General features: G+C 36.2%; 1 protein-coding gene across 1 annotated transcript; it reads right to left on the bottom strand.

The window, feature by feature from the left end:
• Nucleotides 1-1,780: 1,780 nt before the first annotated feature.
• CCDC53 (coiled-coil domain containing 53) lies at nucleotides 1,781-13,746 on the bottom strand (the record flags this gene model as incomplete). The annotated part of the gene is made up of 6 exons (XM_010015757.1): nucleotides 1,781-2,149; nucleotides 5,497-5,561; nucleotides 9,321-9,428; nucleotides 9,711-9,839; nucleotides 11,236-11,301; nucleotides 13,648-13,746. Coding segments are annotated over 6 exons (552 nt in total), but the record flags the coding sequence as incomplete, so codon positions are not given.
• Between the last annotated feature and the right edge of the window lie 383 nt (nucleotides 13,747-14,129).

Here is a 14,129-nt window from a genome sequence, read left to right on the forward strand (position 1 = left end):
GCTAACCTTGATTATTCCTTAAATAAATAAATTACTGCGTCTCAAGTGAACTTGTTATATTGTGCTACTTCCTTACATAGGTTAAGATAATTTCAAAAGTATCAAACGTACAGTCCTCATTAATTCCAGTCTTCCTTAAATTTTCTTGTTAGACTAGCAGCTATGGGATGATCAGTTCTCCTCCAGCCAGAATGCTAACATGGCTTAGGTTAAACTCCAAATCCCTATTTTCAAAACCCTCCCCTTCAGCTAGCAGACTGATGCAACTTCAGCATAACTAGTTTTGGAGAAACATGAATGGCAGAGATTCCAGAAGAATTTTCATTATCTTTTTTAAAACAACATACAGGACATACAGAAAAAAACCAGAACCACAACTTTCGTTTACAAAGCATAGCTTTAATTATACAGATTGCTTCAATGAGTTTTCAAATATAGATTTTAAAAAGTCACCAGTGTTTTAATATATGCTTTCTGAAATAACATTATAACATTTTCTTTTGAAATACTTATTGCTAATATGTTAGTATTTGTTGAGTTTTACGAAGTGTCAACTATTGACTATTCTTGTTTATGTTCAGTAATAACTAACTCATCACTCATATGCCATCTCTATACATTCTCTAGTGCATATATGCTTTGGAAGGGATTCAGGTATTACTCTGATTTACAGGTTATGAAGAGCTTAAATATATTTGCCAGACTCAAATGGGAGCCATGATTAAGTTACAGAAAGAAAAAGCAGCTAACCTACTGAAGTGGCATAAATAAGTAAGAGTGAAGATAATGACTTAGTCATAAAAGCTAAAAAGTTTATATACTTAGAGCTTCAGTTTTAGTCTTGGTCTTGTGAAGAATGTGAAATACCAGAAAGCAAACAATTGCCTGGCCCACAGCATTCTGGTATAATCACAATAATCTGCGGAATTCAAATATATCGTGAAGAATTTCATGTGGAACAAATTCTATTAAAGAAGATTCTTTAATGAATTGACATTTTTGACTCATGGAGTAGATGAAGTAATCTGGAGGGAAGTCTTCAGGGCCAGTCAGGCTTCAAGTGATTTTCTTTATATTGTTCCCCAATGCATACCTCAAAGGGTAGCAAGGTAGTTTTATTATTATACAAACTGGATCCTCGCTTTTTTCTGAAATTATAAGCAAAGGCACCAACTTGGAGGCAATTTCTTATCATATATAAACTGTTCAGGAACACCTCCTTTCAAATATGCCCAACAGCAGTCAGAAAGCGGCTTCTACTGACCCACATGACAGTGAACAAGTAGCAAGAATCAGGTATTCCATTAATAATCTCCCAGGCACTCGCTTTTTCCAATGTCCTTTTCAAACCAGTCTTGCAATGTTTGTAGCCTTCTACACCACTGAAACCTGAGTTTGATAAATCAACTCTTCTAGAGAGCAGGAATTCCTTTAGCAACTTTGTACAGACTCTAACACGACTTCTAACAGCAGTATACACTTTGAAAATAGATTCAAATTGGGTCCTTAATACATTTTTCATTTGGATTTTAGGTTCTTTCAATACAGAGTACCACGGATTTGCAATCACCATGAGACAGTTGACTTCTATGTATTTTTTGTTGTGTCACTTAGAATATAATATATTAGAAAAAAAATACCGTTCATCAATAAAACAATTTCATTTTGAAAAGTTACTTTACCTGTAATTCACAGCACAGAAAGAAGGCAACTTAAATATGTTACACAGAAAATCCAATAATGACAGTCTTAGAGACCTGGAGGTTTAGACGTATAAACTTTTTAGAGTCTTACAAAGTAATTTCAGAAGATTCAGAAAGGAATCTGAAACGATGAAGCATAAAAAATGCAAGGATCTCACAATTAACTTTCATGGTGGAAAGGTTTGGGTTGAAACACACTGCTTGTTCAAACTCTTTGGGAAAGAACATGAAGGATCTTAGTTCTTAAAAATGCTGTCTGATAAATCATGTCACCCACATGACTCACAGAAAACCATTGTCTGCTGAAGTTCCAAACACATCAGCATTTAACAGAGGTTACCAAAGGCCAAAATGAGTCTCTTCAGTCACTAAATGAAGATTCACTATCAGAACTCTCTTCTGCTTTCCCATCATCTGCCCAGGCAGGCACGGGGGCATCTGGGGTCCTGCAGGCAACAAAAGTGTTCTGTGTTGTAAATCATAGAAGGAGGCTGAGAACACAAGCAACTTAATCACGCAATGCTAACGTCCTTTCACCACAACTGCACGCGTTAACAAATATTTAGCACATTAACTGTCTAAACAGTCTAAACAGTGTACAAAGTCGCACCTTATTGATATTGCTTCACTTACAGCTGGAAAATAAACAACTAGGAACCATTACTCACTGGACATCAAAACTCTGTAGACATCAGTTTGAATGCACACCTTTGAGGTTATTGGAAAGAATGACAGATCACTAAGAAGTGGCACACACTTGTAGAAAGAGCTGAAAGCAGGCAATAGTGATTCTTTTTTTTTCTCAACTTTCAGAGGTTCAAGGGCTGAAGGGAACATGCTGTACACCATTAAGTAGTGTAAATAGTACATGAAAAAAATAAGACAGGAAATGAACGATATTGTATCCAACTAAAACTGCAGGGATAATTTAGAGAAGAAAAAAAGAATTACTCAGAGTGGAATTTGGCTAGAACATTGGGTTAAATCTGACATGCAAGAGCAGCCACGGGATTTTTATTGACTATAAATGATCAGACTTCTTGTATTTAGTTTTTAAGAGAATATTTAAGATAGATCTTAACATCATGTCAAAACATTAGCTCAGGGAATCTACTGGGAATGAAGGGGTGAGAAGTAAACCACCTAAAGACTAACTAACACTACTGACTGAAGATGCTGTCTCTCCCCGGAGTCTCCCTCCTAAATATGTAAGGAGTTTGACAATAGAAGCAAGACTCAGCCTGGTAAATTCTGAAATCAAGGTAGAAAACATAAACAGAATTATACTTCAGGAAGGGGAAGAATGATCTTCGCAGAAACTAGCTTTGAGTATGACAGTTAACTGCTCTCTTTTTGATAAAATATTACAAATATTCTAAACTGACAACTGTATTATTTGTCCCATTGTTATTTATCTCAGGTCTACCTCTGTGTGTCATGCCACAGAATTTCTTTTCCATCTTTAGTTTTGTTTGTTATAATTTCTCTGTTGGATATCCCTCAAGTACCTCTGAATTACTTCTAAACACTTTGGGTGCAAAATAAGAAGTTGAAAGTGCATTAAAGAACTGTAAGAGAGCCTTCTCCCTCACCCCAGCACACCTCTAAAATAAATTAAGAAAGCATTTGCTTTCTCATGCAAATACCACTTCACAATATTATTCTTTGTTGCCATGGTAATGACAAAACAGAGAAGCTGTACAAAGACATGTGATCTGGAGAGACCAGCGCAAAAACCCTCCTCTAGTAAGAAGAGGAAGATGGGAATGAATTCCTTTAGTTTGTGAGAGCAGGACAAACTCTCCTGGAACTGTAGACAGGCAACAGAGGAAGAATAAGAAACGTTAAGTTAAAAATAGGTAAATTGGGAGCTTGATAAAACAGGCAGTTATCAAACTCTGTAAAATGTTGAGAAAGGAGTGGTAACAGAAGTAAAACAGCCAAAGGAAGAGAGTACAAACAACTCCATGTTATTAGAATTAGCACCTCTGCAGCCACAAAAAACCCACACTCAGTCACTGGCAAGTAGCTGGGAGGGTCTGCAGTAAGAAACCGAGCATACAGCAATAGGTATATTTTCCTAATTTTCAGTGCGACTCAGTAAGGCCTAAGGAATCCAAAGGCACAAAAAAACGTGGTGTGAATTGCCAATATAAAGAAAAGAGTCTGATATTAACACAAGAAAGCAAGAAAATTAGAAGAAGGGTCACCCATTCCTGATTAAAATATTAGTGCATTATTCACCTTGCCAAATAATTAGCTTTCTCTAACCAGGTAGATTTGCTATACAGTTTTCAAAACCAGTACCATTTCAAAGAAAATCTGCTCAAGCATTACTGTTGCACAGAATCTTTGAAGATGAACTTTGAGACCAAACACCAAATATATTCCCTGAGCCCCAACCCACAGGAATAACGTTTCTATCCTAACCCAAAACAGACAATCTGAAAGGATGTTATTTTAGAAGCTTTTGAAATTTTAACCTGTTATCTTCTTCTTATCTACTATAAAATTCCATCCCAACATGAAGAAACAGCAGCAGGTACAGAAAGGTATGGACCAGAAATGCAGAGTAGAAAATACAACACATTTAGCACACATATAGTAAAACCATGTTTAATAACCCTGATTCTTATTTGTGTTATCTTTCCTTTTTCTCATCTGATTAGTAAAAATATCAAATGAGTAATAACTACTTTAAGCTTTTTTAGACACAAGGAAGTAGCTGGGAGTTTAAGTGACTCGACATACGATGATACTTCAGTTTCCCTGTATTTTTATTTATTTTATTAAACAAGTTGCTGGTTTCAGAGTAAGCCTTTCCAAAATGTAAAAAGATGTCAATGGGAAGGAGAAGCGAACTTTCTAATACACTGATGGTTCCTGAAAAGGATGCAAAAGTGTTTCAAACAGTTTAGTGGCTATTAGTGTAAGAATAAAAGTTAGTTTTGTCAGTTTAACAAACTCTGTGAAATAGTACAGTAAAACTAAATTACATGTCAAATGTAAAATAAGCCTAAAATTCATGCTTATGACCATGTAAGTAGCTTTGAAAATAAGTATCTATTCTTAATAGTTTTCACATCAGACTAGCTCTATCAGCAGTCACAATTTCAAACTGCTGACTTCAATTTACATTGTCAATACTCACATCAAGTTGTACACTCCGTCTACTGAGGGAATCTGTAAACGACTGTGTTGTCCCTCATGCATCCAGCAATTTAAAAGAGAGTTTTTTCTTATTACTCTACAATGATAACATTTTCTTACTGAAGTGTTGAAAGAAAATATCTGGGAGAAAACCTCATACTCTACTCAGTACAATGAAAATGCTACTGGTGTATTATTTGTTTCCTCATCAGTAACTGCACATTGTTAAAGGTTACCTTGTCACTGCTATATCCTTCTCCTTGAACCTCTGCTTGGCTTGGAAAAAGTCCTTCCATTTTCTCCAAGTCTGAATGGTAAAGTCCTGCAACTTTCTGTTTGGGAGGGTGCAGTAGCCACCCATTTATATTCCAGTCTTTACATTTTCTGGGCCTTGCCTTGGACTAGATAATACTGAAAAGACATCTCATACTTCAGATTGCATCCCTCCTCCTTTGGTACTGATGGCCCTCTTCAGACCTATAAACTGCTAAAAATGCTCTTCACAGAAGAATTGAAAACCTATTTTAATGCTGATAATTTATATTCACAATACTATAAACAAGCTTTTCTAAGCACACTTTTTCCCAATTTTTTCAAGCACACGATTGCATTCCAGCCCTACTGAAAGTTTTAAATTACTTACTCAAGAAGATCTGGATTTAGCCCTTCAGAAATCATTTTGTTCCGTATTGCCATTACAGGAACACCCTGTGTAGGGAGGAGGAAGAATAATATGAAATTACTGGACACAACAGGCGAACTAAATTCTACAGCTTCTTCCATACTATACTTTCATACAAATTTATGGATGTCACTTGCTGAACAAGAACATGAAACAATAATCTCAGTTGCCATCAGTATGAACCTAGAAACGAGAAATGACAGAGATGAAAAGCCCTTTTAATCTTTCTTATATTTATGGCAGAACATCTAGAGGAAGTTGCAGGGAGAGAATCAGGAATGGACAGATAAATTTGCAATTCATGCAGACAAAACCAGGACCCTGAAGTTACGTGTATGGATGAGAATGTGAGGAAAGCACGAAGTAGCACAAAGACAGCAGAGAACACTTGTGCTAGAAAGATGAAGAAGACTTAGACATGCTGAAGGTACAGCCAAAAAGGAAGGAAAATCAGGACAGTGGGTATCTGGATGGGTATCTTAAGACATTGCTAAAAATTGGAAAAGTCTTTAAAAAGCATGCGGAAAAAAGCAAACAGTCCATAAGAACAGAAGCACAATTTAAAAGTGGTTCCTCTGAATACAACTGTTTGTACAGTCAGGCTTGAATCTTCTATGACATGTGGACAGATTTAAGCCAACTATGTACGTGTTAAAAAAATTCCTTCCTTTCACTGCAAGTCCTTCCACAGCTTCTGCACTTTATTTTATTCAGCAACACCTAAAAATCCCCTCATCTTGGACTGCAGATGCAAGAACACTTTGACCCACGTCGTCTTATGAGATACATTCCAACAAACTGCTCCTGTGTTTCCACTGGAGTTGCTCAAGGACAACTTGTTGCTTTGCCATCCCCTGTTGCAAACCATCAGAAACACCACCTGTACAACAGCATGCCAAGATAGGAGGAAAAGAAAAATAACAAAGGGGATACAATTGCTGATTTCCAAGGGACAAAGCTACTGGTGGTCTAGGAAAGTCAGGAGAGGCCTCACAGCCTAAATGAAAAGTAGTGCTGGATTCTTTTGGCACAGGGCAAATATCTTATGTCCAAAGTAAGTAAAATAGTGATAAAATAAAGGGCAGCCATGACTAATGTTCCAGAGAAGCATGTGGTACAAGTGACAGCCGTAGTAGCTAACCTGGCAAAGTGAGAGCTAAGCTAGCTGTCTTGCTGTGTTTTCCTTATGCAGTTTCACAGTAAGAATCACAATCAAGACTTGTGCATGATGATTCTGTAACAGCACACGGGTACGTAGCTTTAGCAATTTAGAGGCATATCAGCAAAAATGTGACTCGGTTGCAAGGTATTAAGATTGTAATAAAGAATTTCTCAGTAATTCACAACTAATTTACATTACAAAGGGTATTTGCTTTCAAGGAAAGGGAACTTGGTATAGAAACTTGTAAGAATGGACTGGAAACTGTTATGTTTGCACATTCATACTTGGAGAAGAGTTTTATTCCAAAGTTGTGTGCATCAATATATGTAAGAAAACCCCATCTTGGTACACCCTCACATAGCACAGATTTACAAAACGTATCTGAAGTTTAATCAGAATGTCCTTTAACAGTGCACTTTTTTCCTGAATGAAAACAAGTAAGATTGTACCTGTATCTGTTTATAATACAATTAGGACATTATAATTACTTTATCTTTCATACTTCCAGAAGTTTTAAACCGGAAAATCATAGCCCAATACTTCTGTGACCCTAAATCTTACTAAAATAAAACAGACAACTATTTTAAACCTAAACCAAAACTACTCTGAGCACACAGGCCCCCTGAAATGGCACAGGTGTGCTATTCTAACATAGGAGCCAGTGCTGAATTTCCATTGCATTTGTCTCTGTCCAGCTACGACCTGAAATAATCCAATCACTACACATTCAACACACTGTACCCCAGCCCTACTCCCAGCCTGGTCCTGCAGCGCAGGAGATGTGCAAGTCCTGGAGAAGCCACAGTGCAAGCAGCAATCTTGTTGCAAAATAGGTTTTGGTTCTCCATAGTGTAGAAAGAGGTCACATACCATCAGTGCTGGCAATTCCTGAAGATTAGTGCACTCTCCATGTTTATTTTTTATTTCAGTCCCTTAAAGAAAGGATCAATCTATATCAGGCCAGTCTTGGCATCTGTGCAGTCACGTTTGGTGTTTAGAACCAAGTAAGAGTATTTGTACTTCAAACATGAAGTTCATCTGAAATCACACACTTCTCCTATCACACTCTCAACAGAAGTGTCCTCAACATTTATTGTAGCAAATATGATACTGTTTTTGTAAGGTTTGCTTGAATATTATTGTTCTGTATTTTAAAAAAATATATGAATTTAATATGCTCATCTGTACTCCATCAAAATGTGTATGTTACTATTTCACAGAACAGCTGTATGTAATATAAAAGAACTATCTCTTCATGGTGCTAATTCTTAAATACTATAAATACTACAAGAAATAAATGATCAGTTTAAACAAACCTTCAGCTAGTAACTTAATTTGGGCAAAAAATTACGCTAACTGAAATACTTGACTGGACAAAAAGACAAGTTTGGCAAATACAAAAACGCACGTTAATTTGCAGTATGCTAGTTTGACTTTCCTACCACACTGTTTACAACTGGCAGAGGAGTCACCAGGAACTGCCAGTACAAAGGATAAATGTGGAAAGTGAGATCTCACTACTCTAGCAAATCACCAATAAGGAAAAGTCAAAGTAATAAGACCATCAAGCATTTTCACATCCACTTGGAAGTCTGGCATTAAATCAATACACTAACATAGCATTCCATTCTCTGATACTACCCCACTGCTAGGTTTTCCAAATGGTTTGTAATAAGCTACCCATAAGGTGTCAATTTTTGTTTCAAATGAAGAATAAGGTCTGGAACATCACCTGAAGTATCAAACACACCAATCGTAATAATTGCTCTGAAGAGGGAGTGAAACCATGAAGTTAGTGTCAACACAAGCAACTTCTTACTAAGAAATAGTCGTATTTTCTAGAATCATAATATATATTTTAGAGGAAATATATATTATTTTATAGAAATTTTCCATTGACAGCTTGAAAATAAAGACAGATCTTTTGCTTTGTTTCCAATTTAATTTTTAATTTTGTGGATGTGAAAAGAGATTTTGAAGAATGTCACCAAGAGTGACATTTCACCTTTCCACTCCTTCATTAGTTTTCACACATGTAAATATTAGGATTAAATTCATTTATTTCCTTTTCACCTATAGAATAGCCCACAGATAAAGAGACAAACAAAGCCTGCATCATGAATAACAGGAAACTGAAGTAGAATGAAGCAGTGAAGCTATTCTTATATCTCTATTTTGAACTTAAAGAAATATCAAATACTTCTGCTCTGGACTATAGTAGCAAACTTGCATTTTGCACCCTACAGCAAATCCAAACTGTACTCATGTCTGTGTGTAGGGAATGACACTAATTCTGCCAGAATAACTACACTTTCAGTGGCATCTTCTGTGACTCCAGCTAATATCACTCTGCATTTACACATCTTTGCACCTTAGTTCACAGTTATACTGGAAGAATTTTGTAGAAAGATCTTGCATGAAACTGTCTAAAGGAATGTATTATATCTACTCTCTACTTAGAGAAGATGTCCTACAAATATTGTGATGTTATCCTATCTTAAAGATTACTGTTGCAGTATAATTACAGACATTTCCAGACATTTAATGTTCACTTACACCCGTGTGTGACGTTCCACCTAAAAATAAGCGAAGTACCCAAAGAATGATAAAAGAACTGACTTACCACTTGTACCATTTTGAGGTATCTGGCATATCTTGGATCCTTGGCCACAGTTCTGACATTTTCTGTTACAACCTCCATTTTCTGTAACCCTTCTTCATGTATATTGTTCTATATTGTATATAAAGAAGATAACACTTTAACAGTTAGGTATGCAGACCCAAAGCACGGAGAGATTTCAATCCATAAAATTTATAATTTAAGGGTAATATGTAACTATTCTTCACCAAGATTATTCTCATCTACAGTCATTAGTGAAAAACATAGTTCTAGACCTTTACAGCTGATTGTTCTCTTCCAATAGACCTGTTTCTTCCACGTACTTCAAATGAGACTAGAAACTTGACGCAGGGAGGTATATTCCTTCAGTGCTAGTTATGATTCATTACTTACGCCAGATTGAGGTGATACAGCTGTCTGTTGATCTGTAGTAGCTTGTGCCACAGGACCATTTGTAACACTGTTCATATTTGCACTGGACACTTCAAATTTCACATCTTCTAGGCCAGGAATAGAGGATAACTGAATGTACAAAACATCATCAAGTAAGCAATGAGCATATCATAAGTTTACATGGACAATAAAATCTGCAATATGCTGCTGATTACATATTCCCCAGGTAGGTTTCACATTAGTAAAAATGGTAACTTTTTATCACTGGTTTTGGTATTTTGATTGGCAAAAAACAACAACAAAAGATTTTTTTGTTCAAGTGGCTTCTACATCAAAAAACCCAGAACACACCACTGGAGCTGTCACTGCTAACACAGGGATGCAGTGCAGGAAAGGCTTCAGTATCTTCCCAGCGTTTTGTTCCTCCACTTACCAACCACACCAGAGCTGTGCCATCTTCTCTGCTACTTCATCTACAGTGAAAGACATCATGACAAGAACAGTTCTACTACCTAACAGATGGGTGACTGGTTACAGATTTTGCGATCTTCTACATCTTTCACTCTCTTTTAAGGAAATGCTGAGAGTGGATATTAAATATGCCACATAGCTATTTGAAGGAAGTCCTATTTAACATGATTATGAAGAATTCTGCTATAAGTACCATTATTAATAATTCCAATATTCTGAAATAAATGAGTTAGCAAGCACTGTTTGTACTATTACAGAGATCTTAATGAATGGTTTCAAACTGGCCTACCCCTGCTCCCAGAACAGCCAACCGAAATGGCTTCCGCCATTACTGAAAGAAAGACTGGTTAAAACTTTACAGGGGGTGGTTTTTTAGGATTTTTTTTTTTCTTTTAGCAAATTAAATGATAATATAAGACTATAGAGTATATCCTTTTCTCATTTTAGCTAAAGAAGATACATCAGACACATTTGTGTTAGCTTAAATTCAATTCAGGTCACATTTCAATATCTAAAGGTTTACAAGGCATCTCCCTAGTTACTTATACCAGTTGAAATCCTCAGAGTCCAGTAACACCTACAAAGATACTTTCGTTTTACAAAAGGGGCAAAAGTTTCTTATTAGAGTTTGCATGGCAGATGCTATTTCATAATGCAACCCTGCCACATGTTTCATATTTTTAATACCGGGAAACTTCTTTCCATTTTCTTAAAACCAAGCACTGCAACAAAATCAAGACAACTAAACTGCCACATAGTTCAGTTGCCCTTTCAAGATCTGAGAGTTCTTTTCCTGTTCATTATGCTTAACAAAGATAAAACCAACATTTCCTCTATGTGCTGTTGGTTCCCTTCTTCCATATCAACTACATGTTCAAATGTAACACAATGTAAGTGGCATGGTATGCAAAGAGAGAGTTTGCTATGTGAGCATTTCATATTAGCTCCTTCAAGTCATTATGAAAACTTATTTGCTCAATTCAGACTATGAAAAGGAAGTTAAATCATGTAGTTTAGGAGGCTGTTAGAAGACAAACTCAGTATACATACAAACCTTTGCATCCAAAATATTGAGTGTTGTTTCAATTTGTTGGATACGGAGAGAGAGTGCTGACAATTTCTAAAATAGAAAACAATTAGGATGTGAAAAGACTCCCTTAGACACTTGTACCTATAAACCAGTTCACCCAAACAAAATCATTTTTGTCTCCTACCTGCTGAAGGTGGAGTAGAATGTAAATGAAATAACATTATGAAATGAGTGCAGCAATGACATCCCTTTTTAGTACAGTAGCTACAGTGGTTCAAATCTTTAATAATTTTACTAGACAGTTAGTTTTGCCAGATAATGACTGACAGAAATGAAGACAGATGATGTACAAAAGAAAGCCAAAGTAAACAGGGTATTACTTTGGGCAACTGGAGAATAAAGGTAGACACACTGTACTCTTGCAGTTACCAAAACAGCTTTCTTCCAAGATGTTTCCAAATGTGGAAGATGAAAAGATATGAAGTGTGTGTATGTTACCAAGCAAAAGCAAAGTAGAAACATCTGATGAAGAATACAGCAGGTGATTGAAAGTCCTATACAGTCAAAATGCACAGTGAACCAGAACTAACCAGGAGTTTTATATGCTCCAGGTGCACCTCAGTCAAATTTTGACAACTTTTTTTTTCCTTTTTAAATACAACCTAAGTTTTTCTGAATTATTCTGTAAGAACTGTCACTCTTTTAACTAATCACTACCATACTCCACCAGACCTGTCCAAGTGAAGTTGGCTAGCACGCTGGCTGGCAGACATATACCACTCTGACAGCTTTCTGGCAGGTTGGCAAGACTGCCTGGCTCTGAAGCAGAACTTTAACACCCTAAGAAAATGGCAGTTTCTGCCAACATGCTAGAAAAGTAAAAAGAGACTGACAGGAGTTAGTCTTTTTGGATAGTGCACTGACTTGTTTACAGATGGTTCTTTGTTCATGAAGAGGAGTTAGTTTCTGCTGAAAGGAACTATGTGCTCTACATGTAGCTGGGGAAAGGGGAGGAAAGATGTACAAAAGACAGTTATATAACTTTACGGGTCAGTTTGACGAGACAAGAGCCAAGAAATTTAGAGTTAAGATGGTGTCAGCCCTAATTTTGAATTTCTTGGCTTCTGTTGATTTACACTGGGACCGTTCACACTAAAAACACTTCTGTACTTCATAATAAAATACATTCATAAAAATACATTCATAAAAATTCATAGAACATAAAAAACTTTTCAAGGAGTTCATAAAGCAACTATTTAGCCTCTTGGGCAAGTACACATTTAGGCTAATTAATAACCATTCTATTAAGTAGACTTCACAGCGTTGCTGCATGCCCAGGATGGCTTTAAATACATATGTTCTGATTTCCACAGTGTCTATGTAAGAGGTAATATTGAGATCATGTGATGATCGAGTTTTGGACAACTGACAACAGCATCACCAAGCAGTTACATTGCCCCACGTATCAAGTTAAAGTAAGTTTAAGAATTCGGAAAAAAAATTACTCTTGTTCCTCTGAAGCTCCATATGTTGATGCGACAGCAAAATTTCATACTTGTCACGGGTCTGGCTCTAAACCTCACTAACAAATAAGAGAAATTCTCAGATTACAGGGCTTAGTCTAATTGCATTTGACAGCTGCCCTAGCCATGCTGGCTAGGGCTGTACAGCAGTCTTTGTGGAATAAACTAGCAAACAGTTACAAAATAACCACTAATGACAAAAAGGTTAAGCTCAAAGCCACATTAGAAAACACCCTTTCTACAAGGGAGGAAGCACTTTTGTCCCCTTCAGTGGACAATTCCAGTCCTGTCAGTCTGCTATATTTCTATCAACACTAAAGTCACCACAAAACCTTATTAACACTAAATATCTTTGGTTTTCTCTTTTTTACAAGACACTAAAACTAAGTGCTTCATGTTCCATACTAATCGCTTGCCAAACATGTCTTTTTTTACCACGTCAGAAGAATTTACAGTCAGAGCTTAGTGTATCACCCTTTAAAATTAAAGGTGGTAAAATCTGAAAGCAAGTTTTGATGAAATACCCTAGGACACAGATAAGAGGGATACTGACTGTCAAAATGGATTCAGCACCATAGGAATATGGCATCCTTCTTCCAAAACACGATGATATCCACAGATGGAGCTGCTCAGAACAAATTCCATGTATCAAAAAGTTCAAAGACCGTGCCAAACACAAAAGTCTAAGGAAACAAGAGGATTAAGTGTGGTATAATCAGCAGCTCATGTGGATATCTTGGGGAGAAAAATCTGTCTTAAGCACTTACTCAAGAGAAACCTTGAACAGAAAGCAGGCTACATTTTTTTGGTTTAAGCTACCAGTATTGCTGCAGCAAAAATATTTAAGGTTCTCATTTCTAGGATTTTTATTTTTCATTGTATAAAGTGACAGCTGGGAAAATGATAAACATACCTCTTCACAAACAGTAGAAAAGCGGTTGAGAAACTGCACTGTGTGAACCACAAACTGGTTTAGAAATGCTACAGTTCTTTTCTGCTGAATAGCAGGAACCTGCATTAAATAATAGAAGAAAATCAGATTATACAGAGATGTCAGTTCTCACATTTGGATTCAAAGATCTGTTAAAAAATGCAGACTTTGTAAAAGAAATTATTTTAGAAATCTGCCTTAAGTGTACTTGCTATGAATGCATACATATAAACAATTTTTTAGCATCTATACGTATACATGTATACAAATCCTTTTTCACTAAAAACCTACTGACAGTTGAAAAGTTGCAGGATATATAGAAAAGGCAACAAGATCCATATAAATGAAGGACAGTCTCATTTGAGGAAAAAATCTTAGATGAAATTGTGAACATTGCTGAAAATCAATGCTAAAACTTTTAAAAAACAGAAAGAAAATCAGAATCTTTCCTTCTGAAGTTTCAG

Source organism: Nestor notabilis, unplaced genomic scaffold (genome assembly GCF_000696875.1).
Source record: "Nestor notabilis isolate BGI_N333 unplaced genomic scaffold, ASM69687v1 scaffold33435, whole genome shotgun sequence".
NCBI classification, from domain to species: Eukaryota; Metazoa; Chordata; class Aves; order Psittaciformes; family Psittacidae; genus Nestor; species Nestor notabilis.